Source organism: Suricata suricatta, chromosome 9, assembly GCF_006229205.1.
Source record: "Suricata suricatta isolate VVHF042 chromosome 9, meerkat_22Aug2017_6uvM2_HiC, whole genome shotgun sequence".
NCBI classification, from domain to species: Eukaryota; Metazoa; Chordata; class Mammalia; order Carnivora; family Herpestidae; genus Suricata; species Suricata suricatta.
Genome location: NC_043708.1, coordinates 32162300 through 32187919, shown reverse-complemented (window position 1 = coordinate 32187919; position 25620 = coordinate 32162300). Strand labels below are relative to the sequence as shown.

The 25620-nt window shown below is 42.6% G+C and overlaps 1 protein-coding gene across 4 annotated transcripts in view; it reads right to left on the bottom strand.

Moving 5' to 3' along the window:
* The window catches only part of ZFYVE26 (zinc finger FYVE-type containing 26), a 66949-nt gene that overhangs the window by 7254 nt on the left and 34075 nt on the right, over nucleotides 1-25620 (bottom strand). For 3 of the 4 annotated variants that reach the window (XM_029951144.1, XM_029951147.1, XM_029951145.1), the window contains 15 exons: nucleotides 24496-24692; nucleotides 23357-23461; nucleotides 21389-21511; nucleotides 20815-20991; nucleotides 18959-19205; nucleotides 18161-18253; nucleotides 15263-15426; nucleotides 13743-13879; nucleotides 11518-11549; nucleotides 10712-10848; nucleotides 9568-9788; nucleotides 5869-6016; nucleotides 5412-5621; nucleotides 4713-4931; nucleotides 493-690 (listed from right to left, as the gene is read on the bottom strand). In XM_029951144.1, the coding sequence (XP_029807004.1) occupies nucleotides 493-690; nucleotides 4713-4931; nucleotides 5412-5621; nucleotides 5869-6016; nucleotides 9568-9788; nucleotides 10712-10848; nucleotides 11518-11549; nucleotides 13743-13879; nucleotides 15263-15426; nucleotides 18161-18253; nucleotides 18959-19205; nucleotides 20815-20991; nucleotides 21389-21511; nucleotides 23357-23461; nucleotides 24496-24692 (2408 nt within the window). The remainder of the gene's footprint in view (nucleotides 1-492; nucleotides 691-4712; nucleotides 4932-5411; nucleotides 5622-5868; nucleotides 6017-9567; nucleotides 9789-10711; nucleotides 10849-11517; nucleotides 11550-13742; nucleotides 13880-15262; nucleotides 15427-18160; nucleotides 18254-18958; nucleotides 19206-20814; nucleotides 20992-21388; nucleotides 21512-23356; nucleotides 23462-24495; nucleotides 24693-25620) is intronic. The other variant, XM_029951146.1, reaches the window with a different exon arrangement.

Below are 25620 nucleotides of genomic sequence, written 5' to 3'. Positions count from 1 at the left end.
TCCTGGGAAGAATTTTATTCTACCACAGAAGAGATCTTCAAAAAGGATATTTCTGATTTTCCATTTATCTTGGCTTTGGTCTCACTTTGGCTTTGAATGGTTCAATTTCTCTGTGATTTAGTATTTGGAATCCTCGGACAGATTGGGAGAAAACTTGTTCCCTCTCCCTTCATGCATCTTCTCTAAAAACATTTGCTTATTTATTATTCCTTATGAATTCTGCATTCATGCCTCATGCTTATCTTGAAATTGCCACAGGCCTCTTCTTAACCTTCACATTCCTTGAGTTCTAAAGAATGCCATTACTGACACAGTTATAATTTGCCTCTGTGATGAGGATGGAAATCCTAACATTATTCAACAACGCTAGAGAGCAAATTTGTTCTACGGTTGGTCACATAGTGAAGCGGAGGGTCAGGTGACAGTCTTGCACAGTCTCCCCGCATGGCAGGTTGCCATCGACAGAGGTAGAGGGCAGGAAGGGGCTATTACCTTCATAAACTGTTGCAGCTCATACAGAATGTGGTAGTAGTTCTTCTTCTGTAAATGTTGGCAGGCAGCTATCAAGTACTTTCCCCAGCTCTCTAAGGTTGGATCAATGGATTCTAGCAAGTTCTCCAGAGTGTGTAGCTTCCCACTTTTATAGCTTGGCTGGAAAATGCCTTCGATGAAGACTTCTGGAGGACTCTCCTGCGGCAGGTCAAGGCAAAAAGTCAAGTACTGAGCCTGGTTCTGGCACTGTCTGGGGTCCACTCTGGATTTCCTTCCACTCACACACCTTCAGCTTCCTCCTACAATGGTGCTTCTTAACATTTTATGAGTCACAGATACCTCTGAGAATCCCACTCTGGTGACTGCTCCACTTCTCTCCTTTCCTGAACAGAAAAGCTTGACAAAGTCATTTACACTCCCAGTCTCCAATTTCTCTCCTGTGATTGTTTCTTCAACCCATTCTTATCAAGTTTTTGCACCCACGACTTCACTGAAACTGCCCCCGCGGTCACCAATGACCTCTAAATTGTTAAATCTAAAATTCTTGGTCCTTGTTTTCCACCTGATCTATCAACAACTTTTTTTTTAATGTTTTATTTATTTTTTGATACAGAAACAGAGCATGAGAGTGGGAGGGGCAGAGAGAGGAGACACAGGACCAGAAGCAAGCTCCAGGCTCTGAGCTAGCTGTCAGCACAGAGCCTGACGCGGGGCTCAAACCCACGAATGTGAGATCTGACCTGAGCTGAAGTCGGAGGCTTAACTGACTGAGCCACCCAGGTGCCCGCGCCCCTATCAACAACTTTTGATATAGCTGATGGCTTCCTCCTCCTTGAAAAATTTTCTTTTTTTTTGGCTTCTACATCACCTTCTCCAGGTTTTCTTTCTACTTCTCTGGCTACTCCTTCTCAATCTCTTTTGCTGGTTCCTCTTAATTTCCTCAGGGCTTAGGAGAAACCTGTTCTCTTTTCTTTCTATACTCACTCTTTTGGTGATTTCATGTAGTCTCATGGCTTTAAAACTATTTGGTGATTGTGTCTAGATGCCTATTTCCATCGTGTTCATTCCTCCTGAACTCCAGAAGTGTATATCTAACATATATCCAGCTTCCTATTCAAAATGTCTTCTTGGGTGTCTAGTAAACTTAATACATCTAGAACTTCACTCCTGGTTGTTTCTTCCAAATCTCTTCTTTCTGTAGTCTTTCCTTTCTCAGGTGGCAATTTTGTTCTTCTAGTTGTTCTAGTTGTTAAAAACCCCAGTCAGATCCTGCTCCTCTCCCCAGAATAAAATTCATTAGCAAATTCTATTGAATCTACTATTTGAACCATCAAAATACATACAGAATCTGCCTGTCTGACCACTTGCCTGGATTACTGAAATAGCTTTCTCTCTGGCCTACCACTTTCTCCTCCTGCCTCTTTTTTGTCTAATGCCAACCAATCAACCTGAGTGATTTTGTCAAACCATAAGGCACATCGTGTTACTCCTCCGCTCAAAATCTTCCAGTGGTTTTCCTCACTCAGCACCAAGCCCAAGCCCTCACAACGTCCACAAGGCCATATATGGTACCTATATGCTTGGGCCCTTGTTACCTTTCGGACCTTATCTGTTCCTATGCTTTCTCCAGTTCACTCTGCTTGAGCCACCCTGGCCCTTGCATTTGCTTGGCCGTCTGCCTAGACTGCGCTTCCTCCATAATCTGTATGGCTCAGTCCTCACCTCCTTCAGGCATTTACTGAGTGTCACCTTTCCTGGGCCTCCTTTCTAAAACTTCCCAATCCATCCCTGCCCCTCCCCTGCTTTATTTTTCTTATTACTCATCACCTATACTATACTTTTTAATTATCTGTCTCGCTGCTATTAGGTAAATTTTATGAGGGCAGATATTTTTGTCTGTTTTTTTTTCCCCACAGTACCCCGAATAGTCCTCAGCTACTTAATAAATATTTCTTGGATGAATGAATAAATGATAAACATGGACCAACTCCTCAGGAAAGTGCACACGCATTCGAATCCCTTCCCTTCTGAAGCTCACCTGTGGTTCAGAGACCCTGTGTTATAAATCCGCATTCTGTAGTCATAGAAAAAAATCATCTGGGCATTTAGACTTTAAACTGTGACTAGGAAAGAATGGCCATAAACACATGGTAGTCTAACCACATGAGCTGTTAAGAACTGGAGGAGTTCTCAGCTTTGAGGACATCCACAGTGGGTGAGGACTCCTTTTCCAATTCTGGCTGTTCCAAACTGGGAAACCCAGACCTAATTTAAAAGTTTTAGGATAGACTTTAAAAAGCAGAGGGATCAGCTCCATAGGAAAGGTGGAACTTCTCAGAAGAGAAAGACCTTAAGAGCTTCCATTTCACCTATTCATCTATTCACTCATTCATTCATAACTGGCACTAGGCCAGGCATCTGAAGACAGAGAGAGGTAAAACATAAGCTTTCATGGTCCAGAAATGTGGTGGGATCACCGCAAAAGAGAGCTGTACTCCAGATACAGTGGTGGTGTATAGGAAATGGTGACTAACGTTGCTTGTGTGTTCTATGAATGCTCAACAGAGAGGGTCTGAAAGGATAAATAGGAGTTTTCCAAGAAAACAGAGAGGGGCAGGGTATTCTAGGTAGGGGGAACAGCACATGCAATTCATGGAGGTAAGAAAATACAGGGTAAATGATTTCATAAGTCTGGAATGCAGAGCATATATAGGACTTGTGGTGAAAACAAACTGGAGAAATCAGGGGGCCTGATCTTGGTGGGTCCTGCATGCATGCTAAGGAATTTGGACTTCATTTTATGGCCATAGGGATCTTCTGAGGGCCTTTCAGAGAGGGGAATAACATGAATTATGAATAACATTAATAACAAATTCTGTTTTAGAAGGATCACCCTTAGGCAGTGGGGCAGGTAAAGGGGTGAAAAGGGCAGGGAATGAAGCTAGTAGCAACAGAACACCTTCCAGCTCTAGCCAATGAGCTGCAGTTTTCACAGTGCTTTTCTGTTGTTCCCTATCTGCTTTCTAATTAAGATATTTCGGCTCAAGGGCAAATATGATTACAGGAGATAAAAAGAAGGCTCTTTCCCAACTCTGACAAATGTAAAGGGTAATGCTGGGTAATGCTGTTGTCAGCTTATACCAAGATAAGCAAGTAAGCAGCTTAACTCTCTGGACTAGTCAACAGTTAGAAGAAATAGAACAGGTTGATTTCCACTTAGTTTGTGCTTCGAAGAAGCAGCTTTACCCCCAAATTCATTTGGAAACTGAGGAAAAGGAAAAAAAAATTAGCAATTAAACTCTTAATAAAATAATTCTTAGTTTATCCCTGAAACCTGGTTAGTAGCTAGGAGATAGTAGCTAAGGCAATGGTGAAAACATTTCCCTTTCACTGTCCAGTAGGGGTACGGTTACCAGGATTGTGAACAGTGGACTTCACCTGGAGCAATCCTAGAAGATACGTCCATTTGTAAACTTTCTTTGGCTGCCATTTTGAATTAGGGGGGCAGACTGAAATTAAAGTATTGAACTTTAATTTCCTATGAAATTTGGTCTGGACCAGTTCCAAAAGTATTCATGGAATATTCTCATAAAAAAGGGAATATCAAAGGGTCAGGGGAAACAGAGTTCTGATTTTGCCTAACAATGGCTCCAAAGAAATAGTGCACTTTGGTGGTGCCCTTATCTCCTGTGGGAGGAAGGCAGAGGATGTCAGATGGAAAACAGCAGGGCACACTTCTCTCTCCATTAGAATATTTGTGGCCCAAATATAGGATCATGGGTGTTTCCTGGGTCTTGTAACAACTCTGAGTGGACCAGCAGCTGAATCAGCAGTGGGGACACAGTTCCAGGGCAGGTGGGAGGTGTGTGGAAACAGAGAGGTAGACGAATTTGCTCAAAGTCACACCACTTATACCAACTGTCTCATTCCAGAGACCATGCTCTCAACTACTATTTGATTTGACTGTATGTTTTGGGAGAAGGAATGAAATCTGTCATTGACGATCAGAGAGGAAATCCGGGAATCCAGGCTAAGACTTGTAAATATACCAAATCATAATCTAAGTGGACAGAATTTTCCAATTTTACCTGACTTTGCCAGAGGTGATCTTATAGCTCAACACTGGGGTTGTTTCAGGGGGGTTATCACTCCCCTTAAAGCTGAGTGGGCCAACCCAGGTGGGCAAAGTGGGCTTTGAGAGCCGGGTTTGTGCGGCCCACCTTGTTGAGGAGGTGGAGCAAGGCTTCCCGCAGGCAGCTGTGCCTCATGTAGAAGCTGATGATGGCCAGGTTAGTGCTGTAGTTATGCAGGTAGAAGAGGCATTCTTGGTAGTAGGTGTTGTTCATGATTTTCCCTTCAGGAATCACCTCCAGAGAGAGGCTCTGGGTCCGAAGGGTAGCTTCCAGCTCTTTCAAGGTAGCAAAGTAATCATCATCGTGCTGACAGGAATGGAGAGAGTGCAAAGAAAAATAAAACTCAGTAAATTCTCAGCAGCCTCTGAAAATACTGCTTTCAAAGAATACTTAGTAATTCTTTGTATTGTAATAGGCTTACAATATGGTTTTACAATTCTCTGTAACACCATGTTTATAATATCAATTTTATTCAAAAGCAAAATGCAAAAAATTCACCAAAATCTAGATATTACTTAGTTTGGGTATGGGATTATGTACAATTTTTATCATTTAAAAAATATTTTTCTGTAGTTTTTTTTCCCATTTAAATTGGCTTTGTATTGCTTATCTAACCATTTATAGTTACTCACCTAATTATATATAATGGAAAGAATAAAATTTAGACCTGGGAACTCTGAGCCAGGACTGCCAGTATAGGCTAAGTGGAAGTTGTTCCTTTCCCCAGGTCATTACTGCTCCTGAACTTTCCTCCCTGAACTGACCCTCCACCTGCTGTCTTCTTACCAAGGATAGGACGGGCCTCACTGTGGACTCCAGGTACTCAATGACATCCTGTACCAGTCTTGAGCCGTGACTCAGCTGGTTGAGGTCAAAAGGGGGCTTCAGACAACGACTGAACTTCTCCCGTGCAGAAGGGAGGTTCCCGGCTTTGAGGCAGGCCATGCCCCAAGCATGCCATGCTCCAGTGGGATCGAGGCCAGTCTTTGTGGAGACCTGGAGGAAAAACTACTCCTTTTAGTGAGAGGTACCTAAATCCAGTGAAAGTCCCAAAGACCAATTATTTCCCAAACATCTTCCGTCCCCATCCCCCACCTGCCATTACTCCCAACTGGCAAATTTGTCATACTCTGGATACTTCCCCATGGCCAAGGACAACTGAGAGATGACAATACCTGTTTGCAAGGCCAGGCAAAGGCAACTGATTACAATTGGGTAGAGGTAAGCTTTGTCATGGCCTCACCTCAACACCCAGTTGGTAGTACTCAGCTTCCAAAAGCTGGTTCCTTAGCCTGGTTACTGCAGCCGGCTGCAAGATCTGATCCAGAGATGGCACATGGCGATATGAAGCAGCAACTAAGATATTCAGCACATCTACCTTGCTGATGTAGCTAGAGGGAGGAAAGAGGCAATGCAATGAGGCTCTACAGAGTCTTACTAAGAATAGTTGCTGCTTAGATATTTTTTTATGTCTTTATTTTTTGTTTTGAGAGAGGGAGAGAGAGAGACAGAGAGTGAGTGGGGGAGGGGCAGAGAGAGAGAGGGAGACACAGAATCTGAAGCAGGGTTCAGGCTCTGAGTTGTCAGCACGGAGCCTGATGTGGGGCTTGAACCCACAGATGGTGAGATCATGACTTGAGCTGAAGTCGGATGCTCAACCGACGAGCCACCCAGGCGCCCCAGATATTTTCTGTTTCAATTCCAACCTGAAATGTGATGATGAAAATTGAGAGGTACACAGAAACTATGTCAGACTCTGGAGTCAGACTCTCTGAATCTCAACTCTATCACTTAGCAGTTCTATGACCTTGAGCAAGTTAGTTAACTGTTCTCTATCTCACTTTACTTATCAGTAAAATGGGTATAATAATAAGATAATTTTAAGGATAAAATGAAATAGCCCAAGTAAAAGGGCTTAGGATTGAGTCTAGAATTTTGAATGTACTCATTAAATATTAGATATTAATACTCAGAGTAGGGATGCTTACAAGTATGAGACTCATAAACTTGCTTTTTGGTTCTTTAGAAGCCTACCTGCTAGGGAGAGAGCACAGAGATTATCAATGGCCTGGCCTGTACTTCTGGCCAGTGCAGAAGCCATGTCACCACCTTTCTCTAGAGATGCTGCTGGGAAACGACAGCCTGGTCCTTCACCTGGATTCTAATCTCTTGGACTTGACATCCTCTTCCTATGCTAAGAATGAGTGTGTTAGAGCCCACTAGCACTGCCACCTTTGATCTTACTCCTGATACCTGATGATGCAAAAACCCTATGGTGACAGAGAGCCCAGAGAACTGGGGTCATTCTGTACACTGCTCCTGAAAGTCTTACACTCAGAGTTCTTGAATATAACTGTGTGTGTATATATATATACATATATATATACACACACATATATATAACACACACACACAATATATTATATTGTATGTTATATACAATTATATGTAATTGTTTAGATGTCTACAAAAAAACCCCATGATCCTTACTTGTCCATTAATTTCCCTGGAAACGGATCCAGGACATCATTCATTCTCAGCTTAGTGGGAATGGGGTAAGGGAGAGTATATGGTGTAAAAGCAAATTTGGTATCATAATGTTCATTTGTAAGGTTCATTTGTAACAGGTAATGTGAGTTTTGTTTTGAAAGATTTATTTATTTATTTGTCTCTCAGAAGGAGGTATGAATTAAAAACAATGGAAAGATACTGTGCAAACCAGGAGTTCTAAATACATATGAGAGATGAAACCTGCACGAAGAAAGAAATCCTCTGGAATGGGTGTGCCTGAATCTATAAATTACAAATGTGTAATGTGAAGCAATTGTTGTACATTGTCAAGAGACGTGCACAGCCTCTGGGGTTGAGAATCCTACCAAAGGAAGCACTTTCTTTTTTAAGTTAAATTAAATTAAATTTTTTTATTTTAGAGGAGAGAGACAGCAAGAGAGCAAGCGCTTGTGTGCATGGACTTGAGCAAGGGAGGGGCTTGCTTCCTTCCTCCCTCCTTCCTTCCTTCCCTCCTTCTTTCCTTCCTCAGAGAGGGCGAGAGAGAGAATCCCAAGCAAGCTGTGAGCTGTCAGTGTAGAGCCTGATTCAGGCTTGATCTCAGACACTTAACTGACTCACTTAGGCACTTCCCCTCCCCCCATTTTTTTTAGCACTTTCTTAATTTCTGCTGTCTACAGCCTAAAGTAGATACTTCCTCCATTTATATTAGATTTTGAAAGTAGAGGACTTGATGTTAAATTTGTTTCCCTCCCCCTAATCTGAATACTTTTTTCTTTTAATAAAAGATTTGATCTCATTTACATTACTGACATTTGAGGTATATTTAGATATATTTTTATTTTTGCCTTAAATTCTATCTTTTGCTATATGGAGTGGTTTTTGTTCTTTTCTCCTCTTCTTCTCTATTTCTGGTAGATGGGTAGATTTTTGGTTCTTCTCATGGTTATTTAAAACACTTTACTTAACATATGCCCATTTCTTCATTTATTAACTTGAAAAATGGCGTAGAATCTTTGTCTCTCGGTATGAAACAGTGAAATTAACTCCTTTATATTTCCTCCTACTTTCTGTCCCACCTCCTCTAGTCTTTCTCAATCTTCTGGTTTTGTTATTTAAAAAACAAGTTTTTAATGTTTTATTTATTCTTGGAAGGCAGAGAGACAGAGTGAAAGTGGGGGAGAGGCAGTGAGAGAGAAAGACACAGAATCTGAAGTAGGCACCAGGCTCTGAGCTGTCAGCACAGAGCTCCACGCATGGCTTGAACTTACAAACTGAGATCATGACCTATGCTGAAGTCAGATGCTTAACCATCCAGGCACCGCTTTATAAAATTTTTTTTTAAAGTTTCTTTATTGATTTTGAGAGAGAGAGCTGTCAGCATGGAGCTCGATGGGGGGCTTGAACTCATAAACCCTGAGATCATGACCTGAGCCAAAATCAAGAGTTGGATGTTTAATCAACTGAGCCACCCACATGCCCCCTGGTTTTATTAATGAAAATAATAAAACTAGCATTTTTGGAGTACAAAGGCTCCATTCTTAGCCCTTCACATAGATATTCTCATCTTATTCTCATAACCGCCCTACAAGTACTATCAACACCCCCCATTTTATGGAGGAGGAAACTGAGGCCCAGAGCAGTTAACAGACTTGTCCAAGGATGAGAACTAGGAAGTAGTAGAGATGAGATCCACTGCATTGGCTCTCCATCTTGGGAATCTGCAGGCAAATGCTGTGAACAAGTGCCTGTGGCACTTACACGTCAAAGAAAATTGCTCTCTGCTCCCACATCTAACTAGGGCTGCGTGTGAAGAACACACAACATGAGTCACACATCTGGGTGGATAAACTGGAAAGCGGGAGTTTTCATTGTGAAGTTAATGAATGGAGGCAGAGCAGGTTGTACAGGGATTTGGGGGCCTAATCATACCTTTTTCATAGATAGTTCTACTTTATGACTCAGATTCCTAGTGATAACACAGGGACAGACTGGGCCCCAGTGTGCTTTATAGATCTGTTACCCAGAACTCTGGAGGCAATAGTCTGGATTTGGTCAACACAAGGTAGAGTTCTGGCCAAGGTTAAGCATTGGACATTACAGAGTGCCTACTTCCTTTTAAAGCTAGAAAGTTCCACAGAAACTAAAGGTGCTTCCTTAAAATGATTTTAATTACAGATTAACCATAGTGTTTACTTTCTGACTGGATAGACATAGAGAACACTGTTTTGAGGATCCACCCAGGGAAAGAAAAGGGTAGGGAAGATCACTTGTGATCTGTAGCAGCATTTCACTAATATTAAATTGAGAAGCAAAACATTTCGGTGGGTCTTATGAGAGAGGAAGGAGAGGTGAGAATTCATAGCGGGGCCAGAAAAAGCCACCAGATAGAAATGATAACCACGTAAAAGCACACAGACTCATTCACACTGACCTGTCACAGAGAGCAAGGTCCTGGCTCCGGCCAGCCTTGACGAACATCATCTTGGCGCTGAAGAGCAGCTGCTTCATGATGTCTGTGAGTAGCCCTGCATCCACCTCTGGGTTGGTGAGGCCCTGGGACAGCCTGCAGCAGTGCTCAATTAGCTGGTGGCCACACACGGTGCTGTCCCGGTGCAGGTTCAGGATGGCAATGCACAAGGAGGCGCTGGGGGACTGGCCAGGATGGAAGAAGAGAGAAACACACAGGGAGCTCAGGGACCAAAGCATTCTTCAAATGTAGCTGGATGGCAGGTATTATTCTTCCTATTCACCAGGCTTGAAATACACTGGAGGAAGGAGCCAGACTTCCACAGCAAAGTAGGAGCGAAACCCAACCAATTGCAGGTGTTCTAAGAGGTGCTGCTAACACTTTGGCTGCTGGGTTTCGTCCCTATTCCGGAATACTGTGTTCATGTGTCCACACATTCCCTCCTTTTTCCCCACTAGTGCAGGTCCTCCTTATTGCTGGCATGGACTAGGGAAGTGGCCTTGCGGGAGAAGTCTCTGCTTCAAGTGTGGACACACTGCTGCTGAATTAATATTCCAAAGGCACATTCCAAAACCTTGCAGAATCCCTGTTGCTACCAGGTAGATATTCTACTGCAGAACTCAAGACCCTATCCGTAAATAACTCATTTCAATCCTGCCTTTTACTAACTCTCTATTAACACACTATGTTCTTTCAAATTAAATCATTTCCAGCCCCTAATCATGCCCTGCAATTTTTGACATTGTGCCTTTGCTCAGATGTTCTAGTTTTGCACTCTTTGCCCTTCCTCTATCCTCACTCTCCTTACAACCCCCAAATTTCTGCTTGTCACACTCCTATTACTCTTCTAAGGATCATCTTAAATGCTACTTTTTCCTATTACTCTTCTAAGGATCATCTTAATGCTGCTTCTTCCATGAAGTGTTTACTGATCTCATGTACATTTCCGAGGTGCTCTCTGTTTTCTGCCTTATTTGGTTTACTTGTCTTAGCTCCCATATTATTACGCTAAGTAATGGCCAGGCTGTGTTCATCTGCTCCTGCATTTCTTGCCATAATTATACATTGTAAAGAAACTCAAATGACCATCAGATTTTATTGCTGTTACCTGCTCATAGTAAAATTCACTTCGCACCAGCTCATTTTCCTCCTCATTCAGATCCAAGATCCATTCCACCTCAGCTGCTTTGGAGACTCTCACCACAGCTGAGTATGGAGGGCTTTCACTCTTGGAGCTGTCTGGTGCTGAGAAGAAAAGTGCCATCCACGTGTCAGTCACTGACCAGCAGTGCAGGGAAGCCCCAGCCAGAAAACTGGTATGAGCTGCATGCAGATCCCTGCCTATCTGAAGGTCTTTGTCTCTCCATGGTCCCCTTTATCTCCTTTAGAAGATCTCACTAGGTACTTCAAACTCTCTTCCCCAGGGAAGATCCCGGAGGAGCGTTACAGTGTTTGTCCCACAACCTACTGCTTCACACAAGAAACTCTGAAATGTACATCCTTCTCAAACGGAGGGCTGAGTCATTGGCTACCCTAAAAACTAACTTCTACGGAAAGATATAAACCAAACCATTAATAGTGATTGTGTTGGGGGAAGGAGGGAGCATTCGGAAGTAAGATGGTGGTGAGGGGAAATCCAGGAGAAAAAAAAGAAATAACCTATTCAAAGTTAGGGATCAAATTCTTTGGGTGTTGGTCTTCTGAATGTTGAAGCTAATGGCCCAGTATGGTAGGTAAGTATGATGATGAACTTTAAAGGAAACAACTTGATAGAAATGCCAGTAGTTTTCTTTTTTCCTTGGCCAACAAGTTGTAGTGAGTTGCCATAAGGGTATCAGTTGCAGCTGAAACATTGAAGAAAGAGCCAACTTGAACATATAAACCAGGAGTCACAGGAATATGATTCAGCCTTACCTTCTGGTTGTTCTGGATTCTCCTCTGGCACACTGGAAACAGAGAAAGAAAAGTGAAATGCCTGAATCCCTTCTCCTCTATTTTGAACATTGATATTTTCACCGTTACCCAAGTAAAATACATCAGGGAACCAACCAAACTCCTTTCTGTCCCTCACCTGTCACAGCCAAATCACTCACCATTTTCGGTCCCTTCTATCTCTTAAATATCTCTTTATTTTTTTTTTCTTTTTCATTAATCTTTTTATTTAGCATCCAAGTTAGTTAGCATAGAGGGCAATAATGATTTCAAGTGTAAATTCTTTAATGTCCCTTCCCCATTTAGCCTATGCCCCCTCCCACAGCCCCTCTAGTAACCCTCTGTTTGTTCTCCATATTTAAGAGTCTCTTAACTCGCTAGTGGTTTATCAATTTTGTTAATTCTTTTGAAGAAGCAGCTTCTGGTTTCATTGATCTGTTGTGCTGTGGGTTTCTTGTTTTTTGTTTTGTTTTGTTTGGTTTGGTTTGGTTTCAATAGCATGGAGTTCTGCTCTAATCTTTCTTTATTTTTGTCTCTTGTGGTTTGAGGTTTTATTTTAGTCCTTATTCCAGCTTTTTGAGGTATACGGGTAGCTCGTGTTTCTGAGACATGTCCCCATCTCTCTCTCTCCATCCCTGCCTCAGAGAGGGGCCTCAGCATTTACTGCTAGAGCCTTTGTAATGGCTTTCCAGTTGGTGTCCATAACTCTGTCAACCTACTCTCTACTTTGTAGCTACAGCAAGCTTTCAAAAACGCAAATCTGGTCATGTTATGCTTGTACTTAGAATGCTTCCATAGCTTCTCAGGGTAAAAGTATTTCATGTGTGCAGTTTCACCAAAGTCCTTATGACCTAGCTTGGTTATCTCTTGAGACCAACGCCTACCACCCACCACCTGTGCTCAACCCACAAAGTCCTCCCCACTCTGCCTCTGGCTCCGGTCAACTTCAGTTAACATCACCAAGCACTTAAGTCCTAAGGCTACAAGTCAGAGGTCAAGTCTATCATCTGCATGAAGAGCCATTGTCTGAGCCTATTTATTCAACCTACATATTCTCCTGCCACTACCTTTGTGTTTGTCAGTCCCACTTCTGGGCATGCCATTATGCCTTCTTTACCTACTAATTTCTCATGCTCAGAGGCTCAGACCAGGTGCCATGCCTTTAAGGAACTTTCTCACCATCAGGCTAATCTGTGTTTCTACCACTACACTCATCCAGTAACTTGTGGTCTGTTTGTTAAGGTCTCCCCACTAAAATGGGGGCTCCTTGAGGACACAGTGATTATTGCTGAATAATTGCTGAGTGACAGAATTCCCATCAATATTAACTGTTCATTTCCCATCTCAGCAATATGGTATATGGATATTTGTCCTCTCCTCTACCCCAAGGGAGGCAAGTGGTATGCCGGGACCACAGAAATGACAATATAAGCATGGTATGTCTTCCTTCCTAGGAGATCACTAATCATCATGGTAAATGATGACAAAGAATGTTCATATTAAAACAAATGCAATAATGCTATTGAGCAGAATATAAAACCAATTTAAGTCATTAAGCAAAAGATGAGTAACTTGCTTTTGAGGAGTTGCTTTGGTTCATATTCCCAGATGGCCTAGGAGTCTTAGTTTCACTCTCCTTTGCTGCTAGAAGAAGTGAAAAAAACTGAGCCACACTAAGCCAGCACACACAGTCCTAACCGGTCTTTTCAGAGGTATAAGCAGTTTCTGTCACTAGGTAAACTGTGTAGCAGGTGCAGGGGTTTCCTCATTGTGGATAACAAGGCAGGTTGCCTATAGCTGGATTAGAACCGAAGGAAGTGATGCTCAAACATTCAGCAGGTGTGAACATGTGCCTTTGAGTCCAGCTGAAACCAACGGAAGCAAGAGTGGTTGGAAAATTGGTGAGGCTGCTGGCCTCAGGCAGAAACCAAGTGTCCTGACCTCAGGAAGAACATCACATAAGAGTCTTGAGTTCTGCTTTTTCTGAACTCCTACTTCCTCTCTTTGAAGCTTCTCTGACCAAGGTCAAACATTTCACTGTAGAGTTAATGGCATTTCAGCATGAATGTTAAATTAAAACTTGTTGTAATTGTTCCAGATTTGAGATGCCCTCCACAATGAGACTCTAAGAGTGTAAGGACCAGGAGGTGGGGGCGGTAATGGTGCAGAGGTCAATGGATGTAGCAGCCCCGCTGCAGGACACTCACTCTTTGTTGTAGTAACTGTAGCACTGGTTACACACGCGAGTAGGGCTCTCTCTGCAGCCTTCCACCACCATTTTCTTAGTGGAGCAGGCACTGCACACTAGCCGGCCACAGCGGCGACAATGATGACGCCTGTTGAACTGAGGAATGTCATTGGGGAGAGAAGGAAGAGGCAAGAAGAGAAGATGAGATTGCAGATACTGTGAGTACATCTGTCAACCCATTTCTCTTTGGTATTAGCCACCTGTGACTTATCTAGAACACCAGGTGCTCTGGCTTCTACTGAGAAAGAACACCTAGTCCTTGCCTTTAAGAAGCTGACGTTTAAACATTATCTCTCAGGGGTGCCTGGGTGGCTCAGTTAAGTGTCGGGCTTCGGCTCAGGTCATGATCTCATGGTTTGTGGGTTCGAGCCCCACATCAGGCTCTGTGCTGACAGCTAGCTTAGAGCCTGAAGCCTGCTTTGGATTCTGTATCTTCCTCTCTCTGACCCTCCCCTGCTCATTCTGTCTCTCTCTGTGTCTCAAAAATAAAAAATAAATATAAATTAATTAAAAATTAAAAAAACAAAACAAAAGAACATTATCTCTCAGATGGTGGGCAAAGGTGCCCAAGCGAGGGAACAGTTTTGCAATAGTTCCTGACAATTTCTCCCTGTCTGTGGGGCAATGTGTGAAGACACAGCAAAAAGTGGTGGGGCAGAAGTGACTTTCTCAGCCAACACATATTACATTTCTTTATGGCACTGACCATGAGGAGAAAGTATCCTTTCCTCCCGCCCCCAAAATGTTTTTAGTAGTACTGTCTCATTTCACTATAAGAGGCTGAAAGACATATTTTACTTCCTTCAGAGATGAGGGTAAAAGAGACACAGAGAAATCACATCACCATTGTTCTCATCAGCCCTGAGCTAGTATGCCAATCAGTACTGTGGTAAGTGCGGTACCATTTGTTATCATACCTGGTCCTCACAGCTCCACGGGCCAACAAGTATATCATCCCTAGCTTACAGGTGAGCATCTAGGACTGAAAAAGTCACACTGCTAGTAAGAGGCAGGGCTGGGATTAGAACCCATGTCCCCTGTCTCCAGGGCTAGCACAGTAAACCACTACCAGGCCACCTGTCTTCCTGTGAAAAGGGAGCTAGAAAGAAGATTTCTTGGTGTTTGGTGACTCCTCCTGTTATACCACTCTGCTGCTGTTTATTCTTCCATGAGGATGGAAAAAGATTTTAAAATTTAGGGCTCCTTGATGGTGCCTACCACGCATCTGAATACAGAAAATATATCTTGTTAGGTCAAAGATAAGCCTGCTTCAGATTTTGTGTTTTCTCCTCTCTACCCCTCCCCTGCTTGCATTCTCTCCTCTGTCTGCCTCAAAAATTAAAATAATAAAAACATTAAAAAAATTAAAAATACCAATATCCTCTTGGGGACAGGAGGTGACTATAAACTCTGGGCTCATGAACTGGTGGTTTCCTTTCAGTTCCCCTGCTGGTAAAGCTAGAGACCAACGCTGCTTACCATGGTGAAGCGCTCCCTGCAGCAGACCATGCAGATGCTTGTGCTCTCATCGGGCACCCACTGATGCCTGCCAGGGGGTGTTGCTGGGGGAACAAACTCTGGTGGGGGCTGACTCTCTGGGAAGCTCCTCTCTCTTGGACTGGGGGAATGTACAGTGGAGACACCTGGGAGTCAGAACCAAAGTCAGAGTAAAAGGTGATCAATAGTCCAGCAAATAGAGGAAAGAGGAATTAGGAAAATAGAATTTCACCATGTTTCAAAGCCTTACTGAAGTTATAAATCCAGCAAATGGTCATCAGGGGCTAACTGTGTCACAGAGAGACACCGGCCATTGAGTGTCTCCTGATGGCAGGTATAGAAACACCTATCAAATACACTTATCAAAAAATATTAAGCCTAAATCAAATCAAGCTTCCTTTTTTTAATTAAAAAAATTTTTTTTGAATGTTTATTTTTGAGAGAGAGAGAGAGAGAGAGAGAGAGAGAGAGAGAGAGAGAGAGAGACAGAGTGTGAGCAGGGGAGGGTCAGAGAGAGAAAGGAAATCACAGAATCCAAAGCAGGCACCAGGCTCCAAGCTGTCAGTACACAGCCCGACGAGGGGCTCAAACTCATGAACTGTGAGATCATGAGCTCAGCTGAAGTTGGACGCTTTACCAACTGAGCCACCCAGGTGCCCCTAAATCAAATCAACCTTCTGTATCTACTTATGAGTGTACTGGAAATATAAGGGACTGAGATCCAGACTGCAAGGTGGCAATCAGCAAAATCTAGCACGTGAGAGGCTCTCCAGGACAAATGACCTAGTTTCCTCCACAAATAACAAAGAGGCAGGGAAACCAATTGCTTAAAAGAGATTTAAGATACATTTCAGCTAAATACCATGTGTGGACATTACTTAGATCTTGATTCTAGAAAAGCCAATTTTAACAAAAATATTAATGAGAAAAGTGGGAAAATGGTATAATCATAAGAAATCATTAATTTGTTTTTAGGCATGCTAATGTTATGGTTTTGGTTTAAAGATACCCTTACCTTTTAGAGATACATACTGATATAAACATAACCATATGATATCTAGGATTTGCTTCAGAATAATCCAGTAGGGGGTCAAGGGTATAATGAACAAGAGTGGCCATCATGAGATGGAAAATATTGTAGTTGGGCCATAGGTATGTGAGATTTCATTACAGTACTCTATTTTGAGTATTGGAAAATGTCCATAATGAAAAGCTTTAAAAAAAAAAAAAGTAAACCAAAGCTGCTCAGGCTGCCCTATGCAGATGCATGGGGCTATTCACATACCTGTAAGTCTGAGCCCTCCCCTCAGGTCTGCTGGTTATAGTAAAGCATGGCTCAATTTCAAAGTATGGCCACGAAATGCCACTGTTTTTGCTTTATGGTATTTAAGTAAACTTCTTGTCCCTGGCAGAGTGATGTTGGCAGATCATGGAAAAAGAGAAGTGAAAAATACAGACTCTCGGCAATGCCCAAAACTCTTCCTGGAATCCCGCTCCCTTAATCATTGGCAAGACAAACCCTTGCTGAGCTTCTTCTGAGGAGTGCAGACCATTGAGCAAGGGGCCAGAGACTGGGAGAGGAGGGGTGGTGCAAAGGGGTGACCAAGACATGGCGGAGGCCTTCAAGGAGCCTGCACCCTGTGTAGGAGACCGACATAAATGACAAAGTGCAGCACAGGACTAAATACAGTCTATCATCTCTGTCAGTGAAGTCTGTATTTGTGCACTTTGCCAGTCACCAAAATTAATTTGTAATCTCAAAATCAATATCTGCGGTGCCTTTGTAGACATTGGCAGAGTGGTGAATGATCTGAGTCACCTGACATCTGGTTTCCGTCTGAGGTTGAACACGGTTGATGTTCTGCTTTCTTATTTCAGCTCTTATACAGAGGTGATCAGAGGACAGAGATGGTAGGGGACAGTGTGCTTTAGTCCCAGAAGCGCCAGCTCCTGGGCTAGTGGGACAGGGTCTGAATCCCAAACACTCAGTGGGCTTGCCTCAGGTGAGTATCTAGTACTTTTTTTTTTATAAAAAAATTTTTTTAATGTTTATTCATTTTTGAGAGAGAGAGAGAGAGAGAGAGAGAGAGAGAGAGAGAGAGAAAGAGAGATACAGAGATAGAGCATGAGTTGAGAGGCAGGGAAACAGGAAGACAGAGAACTTGAAGCAAGCTCCAGGCTCCACACTGTCAGCACAGAGCCTGACATGTGGCTCAAATCCACGAACCACAAGATCATGACCTGAGCCGAAGTCAGACACTTAACCGACTGTGCCACCCACGTGCCCCAAGTCACTCTAACACTTCTAAACTTTTTTTCCTCTTTGGCCAAATAAAGAAGGTAAAATCTACTAGTATGAATTGTTTTAAATTTAAGATTATAATCTAAGTGACACACACACACACACACACACACTCTCTCTCTCTCTCCCTAGCAGCAATGGTCCAGTATTTGCTAATTCAGTGTTTGTAGAGATCTTCTAGAAATACTACTATAAGTAACAAAAATCAATTGTTACATTTTCTGGAATATAGCTGGAATGGACCAAGGAAAACAATAAATAAAAATGTTGTAACTGGAGGAAGTGCCTGGGTGGCTCAGTTGGTTAAGCGTCAGACTCTTGATTTTGGCTCGGGCTCTGATCCCATGGTTTGTGAGATCAAGCCCCACACTGGGCTCTGTGCTGACAGTACAAAGCCAACTTGGGACTCTGTCTCTTTGCCCCACAACCTCTCCCCCCCGCCCCGTAATAAATAAATAAACTTAAAAAAAAAACAAAGAATGTTGTAACTGGAAATTTAAAAAGAGGCAAAAGGATTGGAAAGTCAGGCTAGGCAAGATTGAACTAACCAATGGGCAACTCTCAGAGCCTGTTCTTACCAGGAGCAGCAGAAGAGAACTCTGCTGATGGTGATCTAGACAAGGTCTCCAGGTCTGAAGCCTGACCGACTTCCTGGAGGTGAATCACTGAATCTGTTGAGAGGAAAAATGCTCATGAGAGATGTTCTACCATAAGCATCTTTCCTCACCATGCCAGGCATTTAATTTAAAGCCCTGTTGCTTTGCTGTCAGCCCATGATTCTACTACGTATAAAAAAGTACGACAGAGGTACTTACATGCTTCTTAAACTCCTCAAAAAGCAAACTATGTTTATACAAAGGAGATAATGAAGTAGTTGCTAGGATTTTACAAAATGTATATATATATATATATATTTACAAAAAAATGCCCCAAGGGAAATAGAAGACAATTAAATGATAGCCCTGGAGGCTAGAGAGTAAGAAAAAAAAATCTGTCTGGGAACATCAGCTGATATTCTATTTTCTTCATTCTAGAAGAGGCTCAGCTTGCATAGTAGTGGTGTCTTATGTGACGCTGGGAATATAATCATACCCTCGATACAGAATGACCGTACTTTGAGTCCATGCACTAAGGCCAGACAGACACCACTCCCAAACCTTTATGTCTGCACAGTGGTAATCTACCATCCATTAATTTTGGTTAGCCTGGTACTTCCTCCAAGACCAAGAGGTCTCTTATATAACAAAGAGCTATCTCTCCTGATGTGTATTCCTTTCACTCTTGATCAACTCAACAGAGAAGAGAAATTAAAACTAAGGATGTAGTATGGTGTTTCTTCCTCCAGATGGAGCCCCCATTAGGAGGTTGGCAGTTACCTGATCGTTTCTCCCTCAGAGAGTATGGGAAGTCCAAGGCTTTTCTGGCATATCTGGAAAGCAGTGAGTCAACCTCATCCATGGTGAAGCCAATCTCCTGCCCAGTTAGCAGCTGCTGCAAAGTCTGCACAGCCACAGTGGCCCAGTCCACTTTCATGTTCATGAGTAGCTGTTCCAGCATGAGGAGGGGGTTAGAAGACAAGTGGGAGTAGCTGGCCCGGTGTGGCTCAGGTAAGGTCAGCAGAACCTGTTTGTAGGGTAGATTCACGCAATAAAGAAAACTGTACACACATTTCAGAAGAAAGCTAAGGTTCTTACTGGGGACGGGGTAGGGGATCAGGGACAAAGGCACATGGCCAACTAGTAAAGTTGGCTAGCAGTCTTTTAGGAAGCAAGGCTGAACTCCTATTTAAATCTTTTAGATGGCAATCAAGAAGTACTTCAAGTACCTTTACCTGTAAGAGATCAGATAGTATATATTTTAGGTTTTATGGGCCATAAAGTCTCTGTGGCCACTAATCAACTCTGTCAGTATAGTGTGAAAACAGCCATAGTTCATATATAAGTGAATGCATGAACTTCTATTCTGATAAAATCTGATTTAAAAAAGCAGGCTGAGAACAGGATTTGGCCCACAGGTGGCACCTCTAGGCACAGAAGCTGCCTGATCCTTAAAGTCAATATTCTGTCCATTCATTATTAGAATGCGGGATATAAGGTGGCACCAGTAGGCTGCCTAGGTCTAGCACCTCCAGTGTCCTCTAGGTAAATAATGTTTCTAAACTGCTAGACACTGTTATCATTAGGTATGAAATATGTTCGCTGGCTCTGCTCACTGCCAATTTTCCAGGATTCATTTACCTATTTAGGTACAGTGCATTAAAAAACAAACAAAAAATCAAGACTGCATTTTCCTCGGAACATTTTATGTAGCTGAATTCTCAGCACATGAGCCAGTGGTCATATTCATGGCACTTGTTGTACCTGTGGGGTGAGGTCCACATTCTTTTTTTTTTTTTTAATTTTTTTTAAATGTTTTATTTATTTTTGATACAGAGAGAGACAGAGCATGAGAGGGGGAGGAACAGAGAGAGAAGGAGACATAGAACCAGAAACAGGCTCCAGGCTCTGAGCTAGCTGTCAGCCCAGAGCCTGATGCGGGGCTCGAACCCACGAATGTGAGATCTGACCTGAGCTGAAGTAGGAGGCTTAACCGACTGAGCCACCCAGGCGCCCCGAGGTCCACATTCATAGCATGGTAGATATGACTGCCAACCGGAATCATTAGAATAGTGTTGGAGAGGTCCATTTCTCCCCAGACCCTCCCTCACTACATTACTGTTTCTAGTTTATAACTCCTTCTGCTAGTGTCTCCAAGGTTTAAACTTCAAACATAAAGGCCTCATTACCTAGACAATTAACTCTTTTTTCTTTAGCCCAGACTAGGTTACTAAGCAGTAGTTTGAAATTCTCACATGAGAATCCCTAGGCCCTGTCCCCAGAGATTCAATTTTAATTGATCTGGGGTAAAGGTCAACAATTTTTTTTTTAAGGCCAAGTGATTCTACTACATAGTAGGCATTGAGAAGCACTGATACAGCAGACGCCAGGGAAACCACAAAGAGAAGGCAAGACCATCCAGAATTCACTTTGGAGGCAAGGCAGGATGAGAATGACTATTCCTAAGAGACTCAACTAGGATATAGTGGGCTGCTAGGGTAAAGGTTTTATACAGCACAAGCAAGAATGGCAGGTGCCTGGGAGAAAGTCATTGAAAGCCTAAGTTCTGAAGTGAGAGCTAAGCCAGCAGTCTCTCTCCCAGGGATGCTTTCCCAACACCCCGTTTTCTTCCTGACCTTAGATCCAATGTATAGTGCCTGGATTTCACGGTGTCGGACAGTAGTCAGTTCTCCGTAGAAGTGGGTGGTGAGGTAGTTGGCGAGGAAGTGAGAAGTGGCTAGGCTAGGGTGCTGGTCAAGGGACTGCTCTGTGACCTCAAGGCACATGGTGGGGTCAGGAATTCTTCGTAGGAGCTGTTGTAGGAGAAGCATAAAGGAGAAAAGTGAGGCCCATAAAGAACCCAGTCCAGCCCTGTTTGGAGAATGAAACCTTTAGGTTTATTCATTTTGGACTAATCCCTTCTCTGGACTCTCTTCTGCCATCCTCGTAGCTTCACAAGTGATGGCTTTGATCAGAGTTTAGCAGAATCCTGGACTCAGCTGACCATTTGGTACAAAAAGCAAGTCTAGCCAGGTTCTGTTGATGATGACTACAATCATCTTGAGGACACAAAGGGTTCCTGAAGGACATGAAGGGGCAGATCTGAGAATGCAAATGCTTTGCAGGGGATTCAGCATGAACAAAGTCATCAGATTTGACTAAACCTTTTGTCTTACCCCAAAAGAAAAATGGGAAGTGATGGAGACTTACTTGCAGAGCCTTTTCATGATCTCCCCTTTCTAGAAGGTGGAGAAGATGCTTTTGATGTAGGCTGATTAAATGCTCTCTTGGAATGGGGTAGAGGCAGCCCCACTCTTCACACAGTCCGTACTCCTGGAAGGAAACATACATGGCTTGAATACCTTTAAATCACTGGCCTTATCACACATCCAGCTTCTGCCAGATTTTTTTCAGCTGTCTTGAGTCTGCTAAAATCCCAGGAAAGTCTGGTAAGTGTTAATGGAAAGTTCATTATTAGATTAAAGTGGGCTCATAAACTCAAAGGACTAGAGTGGAAAGGGAGTCATAAAAACGATCCAAGTATGCTGATGATTAATGATATCATTTTCTTCAGAGATCTAGTATAAAAAAGAAAAAGATGACATACAGTAACTGACACTTGGTGTCAACCCTGGGGAGACAGTAAGGAAATGGCGAAGACTGAGAAGACTGTCCAAAGGAGACAGTGCCAAGTAATGTATAGAGTTGCTGAATTACTACATTGTACACGGAAACTAATATAATACTCTATGTTAATTATATTGGAATTAAATAAACAACAAAACAAAACACAAAGGAGATAGTGCCTACTCAGCTGTGATTGTTGCCATATGAATGTTCAAGGCCTAGTGTTGTCTGACTTCAAAAATTAAAAAAAAAATTAATAAAAACATTTCCATATTTCAAGGGGCTCCTGGGTGGCTCAGTTGGTTAAAGTGTCTGACTTCAGCTCAGGTCATGATCTCATAGTTCATAGGTTTGAGCCCTGCATCAGGCTCTGTGCTGATAGCTCAGAGTCTGGAGCTTGCTTCGGATTCTGTGTCTCCCTCTCTCTGCCCCTCCCCCACTTGTGCTCGCTCTCTCTCTCTCTCTCTCTCTCTCTCTCTCGGTCTCTCAGAAATAAATAAATATTAGAAAAATTTAAAAACAAAATTTCCGTATTTCACAATGTTGGGGAAAAAAGTCGCAATATGAAAAATTAAAATTTGGTAGACCAATATTGCATGGTCCAAAACAAACATCCTGGGCATTGGGTTCTGTCCATGCCCCCATTTGCGAGCCCCCACTCCCAAGTCGTGAACTGTGGATTAAAGTTTCAGAGAATGGAATTCCCAGGACTTTGTCTGAGTATTTTAATGTGGCATCATCTGGAATGTACTCCCCACAACTCTGCCTGGGGCCACCTTGTTTGGGTGCCTCTTGGTTTCTCAGGCCACATTAGGTGCTCTGCCTGTGCTCCCTCTACAATTTGTCACTTGATATATTACAGTTATCTAGGGATGTGCCTCATATCACCCCCCTTCCCCCAATGTGAGCTGCACAAGGTCAAGGGCTAAGCTTAACTATCTTGTCACCACCACGTAGTAGAGTGGCAAATAAGAGATGGGCAGTACAGGTTTCCTCAATGAATGAATGGACATCTGAATGAACACATTCACATTTTGAACTTTGGTATATTTAGCTCCTTAAAAAATGAAATTCTATTTAGCACTCAAATGTTTAATAAACATTTGAAAAGACATTCAAGATCTTTAGTAACCATGGAAATGTAAATTCCAACAGTAATGAGATACCATCCTATTGACACAAAGGGTTTGCTGGACAAAACCGAATGTCGTAAGGATACGGGGCAACCGGAACTGCAAGTGGACAAATGATCTGAAGAGCAATTTCTAACATCTCAGTAAAGGGGAGGATGCTCATGCCTGATGATTCAGCAATTTCACCATTAGCTCTACATGCTGTACTTAGGGTATACAGTGTGGGGTGACAGTATAAAAGCATCAATTGTATTATTCTCTACACTTCTCGTATGTTGGTAAATTTCACACACAAAAAGAAAAAAGAATGTGATGTAGCTGCCAAGAAAATGTGGACACTGATACATGGAAAGGGGTCTACACAACCAGGTAAGGAGCCACAACTCTGAGAAAGGGAATACACTCAGGAAAAGAGTACCTTTGCTTCTAGAATCATGTTCATGACAGTTGATGGGTCCTCAATGCAACAGTTCCTCAGGGCCTGCCAGTCACACCACACCATGGTAGCCTGCAAACCTAGAATCTAAGGGGAAATAGGAAGAGCTCTCAAACCACACTGCAATTTCCACCTCCACGAACATTAGAGTTTCCAGGGATGGGCCACCCCTAGGTTTCTGTCTCAAAGTCAGGCTGTCAAAACTTGCCAGGAGACAGGAGAAATTAAAGCAAATGAGGCAAAGGCTGTTTGGAAAGGTGAGTGAATGTATCCAGGAAGCATACTCAGGGAGCAGAGGCGGGGCGGGGAGGTCAGGATTGGGGCCTTTCACTTAAAGAGGGCAATTCTCAGAGGCTTCTGGGTTTCAGATCTTGTTCAGCCTTCTGGGGTCTCTTGTCCCATGCTCCTCCATCTCAAAACTCTACCCAAGATATTCTCCCAGTTTGAATACTCTGTGGGATCATCGTTCATGCAGCATTTTAGCTCTGCATCAGAAGTGCTGAGGAAGAGTGGAAAGAAAATCTCTTTTATCTGCCACTTTCACTTTCTCTGATGGGGCTCTGGACTCTGGTTGTAAGTACACATGGAAAAATCAGCATCTCTTTTATACTTGCTATATAGCCATATTGCCTAAACCTGTCTCCTCGGGGCTCTTGATGTTGAATATAACACTCATCCCCAAATAATCTTTCATTGTGAAACAGTCACTTTCATGCAGTCTTTCAAAATCGCTGTTGAAATTTAGCTAAAATTTAAAACAATCTTTAAAAAAGATACAATTGAGATTAAGCTCTATAAAAATTCTTGAACAACAACAAAGAAGACATAACAGACATAAAACATGCACAAAACTCAAATATACATGTGGAAGAAGCTTTGTGGATCGTTATTATCCTTGTTTGATGCATACATATTTAAAATTATAAAAGGAAATAACCTAGGAAATAGATAGATATAAGGTCTCTTCATTGTTCACCAAAGAACAGAAGCCAGATATAGAACAAAAGCCAGGCCCAGATAGTCTGTTTCTTAAAATCCACCAACACGTGAGAATAGGCTGGAGTTGGTAATATGGTGGGTAATATGGGGTATTTCCTTTCTCTTAATGCCAGGACCCATACCTTCTGATACACCCGCAGCTCTGCTAGCTTTCTCTGTAGCTCACACTTCAGTCCATCTTGGACAGTTGTGTCTGAGATGCAGTACGCCAGGATCTCCAGACACCACTCCAGGGGCCACCTGTCCACAAACTGTAGGGTTAGCCGACTTCTCAGAGATGCATCCTTCACAGGAAACAGGAACTGCCAACCCTCTTTGTCTACAAGATGAAAAGATACCCCGAGATAGTAAGCCTGGCGCTGGAAGAGCTCGAGTCCAGTTTACTTCTTAAGGAAAGGGCTTTGCTCAATTTCATAAAACAGTAGCTTGGAGGATCCTTAAGATCTATTTGACCTGAATTAATGTTTATACTTGGAACCACTATATAACAAGGAGAAATGCATATACCCTTATGTTTCTCTTTATGCAAACTTAGTCACAGTCATAGATTTTCTGAAAAGAGAAGGAGAAAGAAAAGAAAAAGGAAGAAAGGAAGAAAGAAGGAAGGAATAAAAGACAGAAGAGCAGACATATTTTAAAATATATAGAGATCTCTGTATTTTGGCAGGCTGCACAGATAGCATTTCAGACTCAGCTTATAGGTGGAATTTTTAGTTTTCCCTGATATTTCCATTCTGTGAAATTCAAATATATAACTACCTTAAAGTTACTTCAGGTAAACTAGTTTTGCTCCCTCCATGCCCTCTATTGTTATTACTTATTAGATCTTTCTCTCTCATACACATTTCATAGATCTGAAAACAATTAATTCCCAAGCACACAAGACTGCACAGCCCGTCAGGGGATTCCTCCACCTTCTCTAGGAGGGATTTTCTCCTTTTTACAGGGCAGCCAGGCCCTTGATTGAGAAGCCATTACCTACAGCATGACCAACCCTTGCTGCCCCCAGTGGAGTGTTGTAGGTCATTGCTCTCAAATCCCTTAAAAGTTCCTTGGGAGCTTTTAATAATCAATACCCAACTTGGGGCTTGAATTCCTGACTCTGAGATCAAGAGTCATATATATGCTCCACTAACTGAGCCAACCAGGTGCCCCCACAGTCTGTTTTTATGAATAAAACTTTAGTAGAATATACTTATGGTCATTTGTTTATGTGTCATCTATGACTACTTTCATGATATAATGGC